General features: G+C 27.1%; 1 protein-coding gene across 1 annotated transcript; it reads left to right on the forward strand.

Annotated features, from left to right (window-relative positions):
* Nucleotides 1–966: 966 nt before the first annotated feature.
* Nucleotides 967–3827, forward strand: LOC107464984 (uncharacterized). Its single transcript, XM_016083951.2, has 3 exons — nt 967–1913; nt 3246–3362; nt 3480–3827. Exons 1-3 carry the CDS (start codon nt 1385–1387, stop codon nt 3494–3496), a joined length of 663 nt encoding a protein of 220 aa, XP_015939437.1. The 5' UTR covers nt 967–1384; the 3' UTR covers nt 3497–3827.
* Nucleotides 3828–14738: the final 10911 nt, after the last annotated feature.

Below are 14738 nucleotides of genomic sequence, written 5' to 3' on the forward strand. Positions count from 1 at the left end.
ATAATTTTTTAATATTTTAAAAAAGTTTTGCATAATAATTAATTTTATTAAATAAAAAATACTCATATATTTTGTATTTATATATTTTATATTTAATTATTTAAGAATAAAAAATTTTATTGCCATTTAAAGTCTTGTGTATTAAAGTATTGTCATTTAAAGTATATATTAGGATATTATGTATTTATTAGAGTCCATCAATATTCTTCTTTTATATTAGCTTTTAATTTTCATCTAAAAAAAATTTAATAGTCTATATATATATATATGACACATTCAATAAACATATAATTGTTGTGCTCATTTTAGACATATCCAATTTCATTTAAGTAAATCTTTAATTGAAAAGGTCACAAACACTCCTTAAAAAAGTTTTCATTTTTTTAAAAAAAAGGTTAATTAGATTGAACAACTCACCAATCCTCTTAAAAAGGGGATAGATTAAAAAATTTGGTCCATTTTTTATTCGGCAAGTGGGACTAGCCCCCTTTGATAGGAGTATTTATGGATCAGATTTGATTCGCATATTCGTAATGTTACGGATATAGATTCGATCTGTAAAGCTATCAGATCAAAATCAATCCGCATGGTAATAAAATCGGATCACAAATTTTATGTAAATATCCGCATATTCGCGGATATACAAAAATAAATAAATAAATAAGTAAATTTTTTTTATATTTCAACTAATAATTATCATATATATATTATTTTAATTTTATTATTTAAAAAAATATATTTAACATTATTTTAAGAATTAATATATTTAAAAAAATAAAAAAATTTATTAATATTTGTTAATAAAAATAAATTTTAAAAAATTTTATATTTTACAAATATATCCGTATTGGATTTGATTATCCAAATTTAAAAACTACAAATGTTAAATCTGATAATTTTAGTATGAATTGAATTGAAATTTTAACTATGTTTAATCCGATTTGGTAAGGCAGATAGTGGCTTTACTACTCCTACCATGTCTTCCAATCTTCCATCGGAACACCACTTTTAGACTCTTCACTCTCCACCAAATTTCCTCTTCAGCATGTCCAACTCAATTATTAAAAGAAAATTTAATTTCATTTATTGTTATTTTATTATTTGTTTTGATAAAACAAAAATGTTCCTATGTATGTGTGTGTCCACCAGAGATCCTTACTTAGGAATGTTTTAAGCATACCATCCATTTTAGGGTTCTACCCTTTTCCCCTTGCCCTCTGTATTCTCTTATTTTTCATTTATTATTTATCACAAATTTGATTTTTCTATTGTTGTCAACCATTTTTATCTTTCGTAGGAGGGTTTTTGTTTCCTTTTCTTTTCTAATTTAATTACGATCAAATTGAAACTCGATCGCTGCTGGTGAAATTGATTTACATTGAAGATGGATCACACCATTTCAAGAGAAAGGGACATTGACTTTGACCTAGAAAGTGGTGGGAACAGTACCGAAGAGGATTCGAGCACCGATCGTTCCACAAGTGATGGAGATTCAAATGGCGGTTTTCGTTATCCCTGGAATAGGATTCTAGGCTTTGAGTCGTCTTCATGCAGCAATTCATCAACAAAACCTGTTAACGGTGTTGATAATGTTGGTGTTCTTGTTAATGATGATAATTATAATAATTATGCTCATGTTAATAATCAAAACGCTAATAAGGCGGCTACTAACCCATCAAGAAAGCCTTCAAAGCCACCATTGCCTCCTAATGGTCCATCATTGATTGCTGGAGATCAGAGGTTTGTGAAGGAGCTTAGCGAGCTTGCGTTGAGGAAGAGAGCGAGGATTAAGAGAATGAAAGCAGTGAGGAAGATGAAAGCAATAAAGTCTGCATCATCCTCATCTTCATCGTATACTGGCTTCTCTGCCTTGGTCATCAGTGTTTTCTTCTTGCTTGTTTTAATATTCCACGGTAATTACTTTACCTCAAATTCTTCTTTTCTAGTATTATACACCCTTAATTCTCCCAAATTGATCAATTGAGTTCCTATACTACTAAATTATTCTCATCCCCACTATGACATGCATTTTAGTTTGTTCTTTTCATGTTGAATCTATATGTTATGTTGATTTGTGGCATAGAGTTGTTTGTGTTGGTACATTGGTTTGGTTTCATTTACTTTGCAATTGTGGCTCTTTTAACAAATTTTTGAGTGACCCGAAAGCTTGATATGCTTATTGTTCTTCATCTTACCATTTCCTTGTGTTGCAATGCATTACTTTTAATTTGAGTTATGTTGCTTCTAAGAAAATTTTAAAGGCATGGCTACTATTTAAACGTGCAAATTCACCATTTCTATGACATAGAGCATTTGATTGCTAACTTTATTTTGTTGTGTTCGCTCATTATTACTGTTACTGCTTTTTTTTTCAGACACACACGTATACATCATCATCATAGTCATCGTCATTGTCGTCATTTTACCTCTATTTTGCTTTGGTCTTTTTTCTCTGTGCAGCTCTATATCTTAACTTTCAAATGCTACTAGAACCTCCTCAGTCGAATATCTATAACTCGAGTTATGATTTGATACATGAGTAAAGATCATAATTTGATATTACAGACACTGGTTTAAATTAATCAAATCAACTCAATTAACAAGATAAAATCACATATTTAACCAGTTATGTAATTGGAAAGACAAAACATAAAATTAGTGAAATTGCATGATAGATAACAACAACAACAAAGCCTTGTCCCATTGTGCCCTGTCATGTATCATCTCTATAGAGAGACAGACTTTTTACATGTAGATCTCGTTTGACCACCTTATGGATGGTCCCCCCTTGTCCATCTTCCATCTCATCCACCCTCCTGACTGGGTGTTCTGTCGTCTTCTTCTCACATGTCCAAACCACCTGAGACACGATTCAACCATCTTTTCCGCAATAAATTGCATGATAGATAAAAAAGAATAAATACATATACAAATAGGGATACAAATATCATAATAATTGCACTCTATCATCACTTGCTACATCCTTAATGTCACCTTGCCTTCAGCGTAATGTTTGGTTTCAACTTCAAATTCTAAGGGACTTCTAGTTTTTAGTGAACTTCAATTATTAAACTCTAAGGTTTTGGTGTCTATTATAAATTCTAAGGCAGCTTATGATTTACAGAATGTTTTCACATTCCTGAAATATTATATCTAATGAGCATCAAATCAATAAGTTTTTTAATTCATCTATCTTGAAAACCTTGTCTTTGTTAATAGCTTGAAAACTCATGCTTTTCTTCCAGGAATCAGATCTGTGCATAGCAATGTTGTTGAGTTAACAGCTTCACCTGAAACAGTGACTCCAACTGATGAAGATATTATTTCAGTTCAGTATCCAAAGAATTCTATAATCAATGAAGGTAATGCCCCTAGTCTTTATTATCATCTGTGAACTCCATGTGCTCTATGAAGATATAGTTTTATGAGAACTGTAGCAGCCTGATTTTTTTTAACCCAACTTTCTTGTAATTTTGCAGTTCCAAAGGAAAGATGATGAGGTGGTAATTTTGGAGATTCTTTCCATCCAAGCTGAGTTTTTCTCTATCCTTAATTATCTAGTTTGGATCATGTATGTATTCTGTATAGATATTAGGAACCTTAGGTATTTCTCAAAGTTTCATTGGTACTCCTCTTGATGATTTCGTTTTCAACTTCCCTCTACTCTTTAGATAGCGTTGTTTAGTTCTATTCTATCATAGCTGAGCTACGATCTACCTGTAACTGTTTAATTTCTTAGCAAGATTTGGGAATTGTGGCCATGAAGAAACAATGGCAATGTGAAGTTGAGACGAATGCACTTAGTGCACAATATAGTTGATTCCTAATGATGGCTGTTACACTAATTTTCACACCAAAGGTGTTCTCCAAATTTTAGTATATATATTAGGACACAAGACACATGGGAACGGTTATTACCACTGTATTGCAATGTTTAGTAATTTTTGTGACGCAAAGTATAGAGATAGAGGAAGATGGTGACATAGAGACACAAAAATATTATAATGTTTGGTTCTGGCAGGTGGTGGTGTTAATTTGTATGATGGCAATGGTGGTGGCAGTAAGCAGAGGAAAGTGATGATGGTGGTTGTAGAAAGTGTGAGTTCTAAGGAGATGAAGATAGATTCTCAAGGTGGAATCATGAACAGAGAGAGCTCGGCAGAGAATAAATGAAGAACTTGTCATTAATTGAATGATGAATCACACATTACAACTATCTTGCATCTATATATAGTTGCTAACTAACCACTAACATTCTGCCAGCTGTCACTAGCTTAACAGACTTCTTACAAACTTTCCAACTAACTCAAACTAACATAACTAACACTCGGCTTACTGTATTAACTTAGTTACTCTAATCTACTTATCTCAAGTCACAGTGGTGGTGTTGGGATGGAACAAGGTTGCCTTGTGTAAAAAGATGAAGATGAATGGGGCTGAAGATAGGACACAGCAGAAGCGTAGATGCAGAGAAGAATATGGTTAAATCTGTTGTGTAGTTATGCTAGTTTCTTAAATTTTAATAGATAAAAAATTGTTCCAGACCTAAAAAAGAAAAGGTACAGATAATTGTTCATAGTTTCTTGTTAGATGAGTTTCAGCTGTACAAATTCATTTGGGCACATAATGGCTAGAATGGATGACATTTCCAAAAATAATTACAAGAAAATGAGAAATCTGAAATCATTTTAGACAATGAGATTGGTTTATATTCCATCTAAGTATGTGGATTTCTGTGTCTTTTGTTTGTTTCTTCTTTGTTTTCGGTTCTGAAGATTACATTTCATTCAATGATAAAAATAGGTACATCAGAATACCAAAAGGGTACATCAGAAGCAAGTAGTACAGTAAACCAAATACACTAACAATTATTACAAACTATACCTTGCTTAAGCCATTGCCATTGCCCATTAGCAACAATCCATCTAATGACTCTTCATCCTTCACCAATAACTAGTAGAGGCACCAAATGATTTGCAATAGAATATGAATTTTTAACCTACAAAATTTTATCAATCCACTTAAAATCTATACAGGCCTATTTAGTAGTTTTTGTTCTTTCTTTTCTTTTGATCCTGTGCTCTTCTATTATAACCATAATTGACATTTTTCTGTCTTTGCACTCATTATTATCCTGACTTCAAAAATGTTCATTTAGAAAGGAAGCAACCGTTTTATCCACTTCCACTACAAATCATCAACCAAACACTTTTTTTTTTTGTTTGGCTTGTCTATAGTATCTCTCAACCCGACAGACCGAAAATTAATCTATTGCGAGTTCCATTTAACGGTCGAATCCCCGACACTTGATTAAGAGGATGAGGGAGTTGACTACTCAACCAATTCAAGTTGATTAACACTTTTTTTTTAATCAGAAGAATTAGACCGCCTTTAGACATTACATCACAAATTTATCCTTACATAGGACCGTCAAAATGAGTTAAACACATAGAGTCAACTCATTTACCCGTTTAAACGGCATATTTTGTTTCTAAAATTAAGCCCGTTAAAATTGAGTTAAACGGGTTAAGCCCAATTATCTCGGAAAAAATTAACTATGTTAAAATTCTTAAATATTTTTTCATAAAAAACAGTATTTGCCATCAATAATTTTTCTAATCCGACCCAAAAATCTGACCCATCAACTATAAAAATACGATTTATTTAAGGTTTTTGACTTAAAAGTGATATTTTTTATAAAAATATTTTAAAAAAAACAAAATAAAAAGATGAGATGGCTTGTTTAATCTATTAGACTGGCTATAACAGTCCAAACTGAAAAATTATAGCTCATAAATAAAACAGATTTACACGGGTCAATCCTAATATTTCACACACCTAATATTTTACAAAAAAATTTTTAACTTTTTATCCACCACTTAATCTTACTAAAGTTAAAACTCGAATACAGCATTTTAAAGAGCATGCTAATATTAATATGCCATCTCAACTAAATTTTAGCTGCTCAACCAAACACATCGCCTCTAACATCACACAAAGAGTACCAAGTCGGGCAATGCTATATAGCATGGGCAATGGTGTCATCGCACCTTCAAGAAGGTTGTAGCACAAACTCCTTGCCCAAATCAATAAATTTAGACCAAGCTAGATACTCTCTCAAGTCTAATTAGAGATGATAATAGGTATTCACAGGGCCGGAATTTTTTTTCTCGGTTTTTATCTATTAAATTTTAAAAAATAAAAAATCTCAACTATGATAAAATTTTATATAATTTAATTAAAATATATTAAATTAAACCCAATTTAAATATATTTAATATTATTAAATTCAATTCAACATTATTCAACTAAATTTCCAACATACAAACTAAAATAAAACGAAATAGAAAAATTTCTAACATAATAACATATCAAATTTTGGTCATGATTATAATTTGGTAATAATACTTTCTTTTTGTAATAGTACAAATTTAAATAATTAATAGTATAAATTTAAATATTATGTACATCATTGATTTGTTTTTAAATAAAACTAAAAAATAAAAAATTAAACATATATTTACATCGTATATATATATATATAAACAATATTTAAATAATTTCACACTAACGAAAATGTAGCAGATCCCTATGGAACGGATACTTTAATCCTCCTCTCCGTTACCGTGAAAACTTGGTGAATTTTCATTTTTCTCCTGGTCGCGGATAATTTCCGCGGATTCAGATTTTTTTTTTTTTTGTCATCTCTAAGTCTAACCAATAAAAAAGGGATTTTATGGTGCTACTAGATATTATCACTTCTATTTTTATAATTTTTTTTTTCTACAAATCATGCATACATAAAATATAAAAAATCATGTATAGAATAATATTATTGAAAATAAGAGGAGACTTTTCATTTTCTACAATATTGATGGCAAAAGTTGAGTACATGAGAAAGAGTGGCACAGCTGGATAAGGGACACCTGGTTCCCTTCAACTAATGTGTTCTTCAAATGGCAGTTGTGCTTGCCTGGCACACTAATGAAATTTAAGACACTGTCTTTTTGCGATATGGATTGGCTAAGTAATCAAAGCTTATTAGTTATTAGGGAGATGTTTTCCTTTTATCCCTTTTTATTTTATTATTATTTTTTTTTTTTGTAAAGTGCAGAGTGCGCCATTATATCATTCTCTTCAAAAAATGACACAGTATTACCTATTTCGTTTGAACAAGATATGTTGATACCTATTTCAGTCTCACAGTAAATAAAATATGTAAAAATATAAAAAGGTAGAAAATATTATATTTATACGATTTATCTAAAAAAATTTACATGTGAGCATTAGATATTTGTGTCTGTAGCAGAAAAATATTAGCTAAAGTGTTGCCATGATCGAGCCTACCACAAAATAGCCAAATTTATCGACTAGGTTAGCCCAACAACCCATACGTATATACTTATATATCTATTTTTTTTTGTTAAAATAGAGAGACTCGAATTCGCGACCTTTTAAATAAGTATGGAAGATTATACCATTTGAGCTATAATTAATTGATATATATATCAATATTTAATTGTTATTATTTGAAAAAAATTATAAGAAAACTCAAGAATCATAAAATGTATTATTTTTAGTTAGTATTATTAATTATAAGTCTAATTTTATAGACTAATAATTCAACAACATACTTTTAATCCAGACTTTTAAACAGTCACAAAAATAAAAAAATCCAGACTTTTAAACATTACTAGCTAATTGTTGGTCAAAATCAATAAACTCTACTTATTTCTAACATTTCTCAAAAAAATTATGGTAAATGCACTTAACTTACTGAGCCAATATCGAAAAAAAATAATATTACATTACTAATAAAATTGACTAATATTTTATTAATAAATATATTTTTATATTAATTTTTAAATTTTAAATGATCAATTTTAATAGTATAAAAATAAAATATTATTCTAAAATATTAACTAATATTAATAAAAAATATTATTCCTAAAATTTCTGGGTTTTTAATAGTTGATAGTCAGAGTATATCCTCTTGGTACTCTATAACTAGTAACTACAAAAGTATATATTTTTGTAAAATTTTGTTTGTGTTTATCTACAAAAAATATTCAGTCGCATGATTTGAGCTTTTCGGGCATTGCCCATCAACAATGCGAGCCTCCACAAATCCGGGACCATTATAATTTAGACAAAGTCTAATTGATATATATATATATATATATGCATTAAATGTTTGAAATTTTTTATACTATCATTTAATTAATATTTTTATTTATATAATTTTATATAATAGATAATTACTAAAATAATAATAAAAAGTTATATATTTGTCTACAATATATACAAATTAAATCCGTTAAAACTAAGGAAGACTATAATCATATTTTTATGGTATTTTTTAACTTTAATATTTAAACAGATTAGTGAGTTAACTATTAAATTTGTATTACAATTGACTAAATTTTCATAATAGTTCTTAAAATTCACGATTTTTATTATTTTTGTTTCTCAAATTCAAAATTCACAATACTGATCCCTGAGATCCAACTATAAGCACTATATTAGTTTTTAAACCATTTTCAGTATTGAGTCAATGAACGAAATGCTAAGCTAATTCTGACTTATAACATTAGATACATGATTAAATAGTGTCTTTTAATTTTAGCTCATAAATAAGACAAAAACAAAATTGTTTTAAAGAATGAAAGAAAATATAATTATTTGCATATCATATAAATTTTTTTTTCTTTTTATTTTTATCAAAATAAAATGATACTGTTTAGTTATGTGTCCAGCATAATAAATCTGAGTCAATTTAGTACTTAATTCGTTGATTTAATATTAAAAAAGATTCGACTATTAATATGATGCTCACAAATAAATCTCAAAGATCAATATAGATAATTTTAAATTTAGAAAACTAAAATGATAAAAATTATGAATTTGAAAGACCAAAAATCTAGTCATGCAAACATATGCATAGGACTTTGTGAGTGAGTTTAATAATGGGGAAATTATGGTACATGGCCCATATCATGTTATGATTCATGGAATGTGAACGTTATATTGGTCTCAAACCCACATAAGTTGAAAAACAATACCGTAAGGCTACCAAATTACATAGGTGTCTTTCCTTTAACGTAATGGTGCATGGTCCATATAGAGTATGCATGCCCATAACATTTCACCAATAAAAGCGCACGCACGATGACAATGAGATCAGATCCTACGGCATACAATTGTTGTTGGAACCATGGTTACATTAATTGATTGAGAATTGGATCGTTTTAAGAATCACCAATACAAGTAATAACAGTACGTGTAGTAGAGAAAATCAATAAATTGACAAGTAGTGAAGAAACGAGGAAGCGGATGGGTAGTAAAACTACATTGATAAGAAGAATAATGATTAAAGATCAACATCCAACTGTAGAACATATATTCTAGTTATTTTTCATTTTATTTTATTTTTAACAATTATAAGAGTATCAATCATCATATTAGAATGTGGAACCGAGAGAAGAGATTAGAGAAAAAAATCTGTGTGTATATTACGAATCTATTGTGTGACATATGATAAATTGTACCACCTATATAATATAGGTGTTAAAAAAAATAAAAGAGAATCACAAAAATAACTAACTAATTTAAATTTAAATATAAATTCTAATCCAATTAATATTTAAATATTATTTCAACAACCTCTTCAAATTCAAATAAGAGCTAATGAGACTATCTTAAGTTTGAATACTCAAGAATAAAATCTAGTAGAATAATAAATTTGGTAAAAAAAAAAAAATAGCAGTCTAATTGAGAGATCCAATAGAAAATAGACAAAATTACAGAATTTTTGAATATAGACGAAATTATAAAAATTCGAAAAACAGATAGAACTATCAAAAATTAAAATATACGAAACTATTGAAATTGAGGTGCAAATAAAACTATTAAAACTTGAGATGTAGACAGAATTACTAGAATTTAAAGTGTAAAAGAAACTGTTAGAACTTGAAATATAGATAGAAGTACAAAATTTTTTAGAATAAGTGAATCTACTAAAACTCGAAAAGGTAGATAAAACTGTGTAAACTTAGTAATATGATCTCGAAATGATATTCTGATATGTCTACCAAAAACAAATTCAACAGATGCATGTGCCAAATCATGTATTGTTGGGATTGAACAACTAGAAAGAAAAAAACTAAAAGAATAAAGGATACTGTCATAAAAGAGTTTTGAGCAGTGAAAAAACTTTAAGAGTTTAAAGAAAAAACTATGACTATAATATTATGTTAGAACTAAGAGAATATATTAGAGAAATAATTTGTATATTTATTTTAAATCTACTATGTGTGATATGATTAAAGGTATTATCTATTTATGTGTTGAGCAGGTCAAAATAGAATTACAGCAATAATCGAGAATTAATTTAAATTCAAATATAAATTTTAATCTAACTAATATTCAAATATTATTCAAAGAGTAGTTATAAAATATAGATATTTGATTAAATTATTATTTTACGTATTAAAAACATTTTTGATATGATATTTAATGATACTAGTTTGATATACTTATTTTTTTATTATACTTATATCTTGATAAAAAAATAAAAGATATTTTTTTGACACACTTAAACATATATAAATATAATTGTTTGTCGGTCTATTTAATATTATTCTTATCTTATACAACTATAATGAGTTTTAAAATATATATTATTAATTTTTTTATAGATACTAATAAAAAATTATATAAAGTTCTTATATAATTTAAACAAAAAAAAAACGAAAAAGCATTGAAAATAATTATTTTATACTTTGCTATTGATAAAATATTAAGATATTATGATAATTTATTTTAAAATTTCTTTAATACTCCGTGTATCCTATCTTCATAATAAGGAGTGTCCCTATATGTTCAACCAACGTATTGGAAAAATCTACCGTATTACATGTATTTATCGGATAAAGATAACACACAATAATATTATGTGTAACCATTTTCATATTGGACATGCAGAAAGCAGAATACAATACTTACTAAGTAACTATGGCTCGAGTATCTTCTACAAAGACTGCTACGGCCTACGGGAGAATGAGACCACAGCCCACATGTTATGTATAAGTTTTATTAGGATGCGTTTGGAAAAGAGATTAAAACTGAAGAGAAAAAAAAATTAAATTAAATTTTTATATTGTGTTTAATATAAAATATACTGAATTAAGTTATATTTTAATATTATTTTTAGTTTAAGATAAATAAAAATATTTTATTAAAATTTTAATTTTTTGTATTTTTATTATTTTAAAGTATTAAAAGAATATATCAAACACAATGCTAAATTATATAATTTCTAATTTTAATCTTAATATCTGAAAATAGACGCTATCTTAACTAATTAAAAAAATAATAAAAGATTTCGACAAAATTACACCTCCTCCGGTTCAAGAAAACAAGAAAGATAGGGGGATCCAATTTGAGCAATAGGGGAATATATGATATATGTGCCATACGCGTATTTATTTTAATTACAGAGTACGTATGGAGACACATGAGCGTTGTTATTTGCATTACTCTTTGTAATAAAGAGCAAGTATGGGCTTCTTAGCTACGTCCAGATCAAACATACTCACTCTCTTTTTCCTTTTCGAGTAGTCAACTTGCTATAATATATATGCATTGGAATTGAATCAACTTGATTTGGTGGAGTGGTCAATTTATTTGTCTGTTTAAGTAAATGTTAAAATTTTAAATTCTATTTTATGCATACAGCAATTTATTAGCCACGACAAATTCTTAAATAGAGCTCAGATCCATGATAAATTAGTCTTTAGTCTGTCAAGTTAAAAAATTCGTAATAAAACAAAAAAAGATATATGCATTGAAATTGGACTCAATTCTGATTGGCCGCAAATTGCCAAGTAGCAGCTAGCGCCAATTGCAAATTGTGTTTGACTTCCACCACGTCAAACCGTGGTCGGCTCAAAAGCCCCAAGATTGCAAATTGTTGTTGACTTTCATTTAAAAAAAATTTTGAAATCAATTTTTAGTATTTTTTATGATTTAATCAACATAAATATTAAATTATTATTTTACTAATTTATGTATACAAATTTTACAAAATATAAATATAAATTATTCAATTAAATTAATTTAAAAATTAATATCTAAAATTTTAGTTAGAAAAATTTTTTTAATTAAATTTAATTATAAAAATAATTTATTTATTTAACATTTTTTATGTGTTAAAAATAAAACTTTTCATATTTGAATCAACTTAATTGGTCTTTGGAAATTCATTTTGCATCAAATTAGTATCCGAAAATTTTCCGAAAATTAGTGTTTACAGTGTTTTTTTGTCGGCATTGCTCACCGTCAACGGGGAGCTCGACGAAAACAATATTGTTTTTGGTATAGTGTCAGTAAATGCCCCCTAATCACATAACCGTTCATGTTGACACTCCATTAAAGGTTGCAAGACAGTGCTGAGACTAGGAAGAGAGACTTTTGCATGGATTTGACAGTTACATTTAACGTCTTGATTAAATTGGAACACTCAATAATATAAACTTAATTTGCTATATTTATTATAGATTGAGACTTTTGAGAAAGGAAAACGTGTTAACTTAAAAGGCTAACAAAATTTAGATACCGAAGGAGAATAAGTGATATATTTTAATATAATAATTTTTTGTATTTTTTAAAATTGTAAGAGGTATATAAATTGAACTATTTGATTTATATTTAAAAATTTTAAAAAAATAGGATACACAAATTGAACCGTTAAATTTCTGTATTTTAAATTTTTTAATTTTTTTAATACAAATCAGATTGTTTGATTTGTGTATCTCTCACAAATCAGAAGGTCCAATTTCTGTACCTATACAAATTGGACGGTCTAATTTCTATACTTCTAATAAATCGAATGATTTAATTTTTACTTTTTTAATTAAACAGTTTCACATTTGAGAATAATACTCTAGTAGTCCACATTTCAAAAAAATACTATTACTATTCTAATATTAAAAACAAAAAAGTGTTAACTTAAACTGATCCCTAATTAATTTCTGCAAAGTAATTTTTTGTTGAAAAAAAAAGTGTAATGCATATATATGCTCAATTTTAAGTGTATTTTATTCATATAGTGATACCACAAATTGGATATACCCGTTTGTTTTTGAAAAAGTTATAACTTTTATAATAATAAAATTGGGCCACCTGACTTTTTAGAAAAAATGAAAAAATTTAAAATATTAAAATCAAATCCTTTAATTTTATTTTTAAATTTAAAAAATTTAAAAATGAAATTCAACTTACCAATTTGTGTGATGTTTGAAAAAATTTGCATGCACTAAAATTGGACTTTATGATTTTTGTTTAAAAAAAGTTAAAAATTTTAAGTTATAAAAATCGAACTCTCTAATTTTAGTTCAACAAAAAATTATAATATTAAAGTATATCACTTATTTCATTTTCATAAACAAAATTAGCCACTAATTTCATATACAACAGTTTAGTTTCTATCAAATATTTATTATTCTAAAAGTTGTTAAAACTTCATTTTTGTCGGACAGATTAGTTTATTGGTAGTTTCAAATAAATTTTTTAATGTGCGGTATTCCTAACAAATTTCATTATAAAACGATTAGATTTTAAATAAATTATTATAAGATAAATTAGTCTTTTTTTTCAAAATAGCAAAATAATCAATTCATCTAACAGAAGCAATATAAGGACTTCTAAAATAATAATAATTATTTGTTAAAAATAAAGTATTCGATTTGAAATTTTTTAAAAAATTAATTTAAGTATTTATTACTTGAAAAAAACATTAAACTAATTTTGAAAAGGATAGTTCATGAATGAATTTGTATAGTAGTATGTGTGTTTACATAAATAATTTATTTGAAGTACATGATCCAATGGTTGCCACCCAAACCCAAAGGACGAACATTGAAACATGATCATGTGAGACTAGTAGATAAGAAAGGAGCATTATCACCACAATGACAAAAGAAAGGGCAGAATAATATATAGAGTGAATATTCCATCTGGCTCCGATAATTATTTTAAAAAGACAACGAAACTTTTAAAAAAAACATCTAATTCGATTTTTTATTTTTTATTTTTGAAATTGATTAGTCTCTGTGTTAAAAAAAATAATATTGACTTTTTTTTTACACAAAACTAATCAGTTCCATAAAAATAAAGTTCAAAAATTGAATTTGGATAATATTTTTTTTTGTCAAAAATCTCATTATCTTTTGACGTAATTGTCAAAAACTGTTTTGAATTTTTTCTCTAATTTATATTCACATAATTTGAATATGATGTTGCATTGTTGCACTTAAAGCAAGGGCTTTCATGACTCGGTTTGAGCTGAAAATCTAATTCATAATCTATTGTATGCTTGATTGCTTGTAGTTGTTTTATTCAATAAACAAATGACTAGCTTATTCAACTAGTATATAGTTTAAATATTTAATACTTTCATGTTATATGCGAAGTTCAATGTGGTAATATATATTTTTTTGGGGTAGTTAGTTCAATTTGGTAGTTATTTGTAGTTATGGTATCAAAGAAAAATGGGTAATTGAAACCAGTATCCAAACATATAATTGATTATATTGAAAGAAAATACTCAAATACGTAATTTGTACAAATGATTTTAATCTTGCAACTATATTCCAACTTTCCAACCCATAGTGTTATATCAGAATTAAAGAAAAATCTATACCGAATATTTTAAATCAAATTACTTTTTAAATATTATT

The sequence above is a fragment of the Arachis duranensis genome, chromosome 9 (genome assembly GCF_000817695.3).
Source record: "Arachis duranensis cultivar V14167 chromosome 9, aradu.V14167.gnm2.J7QH, whole genome shotgun sequence".
NCBI lineage: Eukaryota > Viridiplantae > Streptophyta > Magnoliopsida > Fabales > Fabaceae > Arachis > Arachis duranensis.

Bases quoted from the DNA above. Each gene is read 5' to 3' on its own strand.
- LOC107464984 (XM_016083951.2), top strand. From the start codon at position 1,385: ATGGATCACACCATTTCAAGAGAAAGGGACATTGACTTTGACCTAGAA. The intron at 1,914-3,245 runs GTAATTACTTTA...CTTTTCTTCCAG, and splicing joins GCTTGTTTTAATATTCCACG to GAATCAGATCTGTGCATAGC.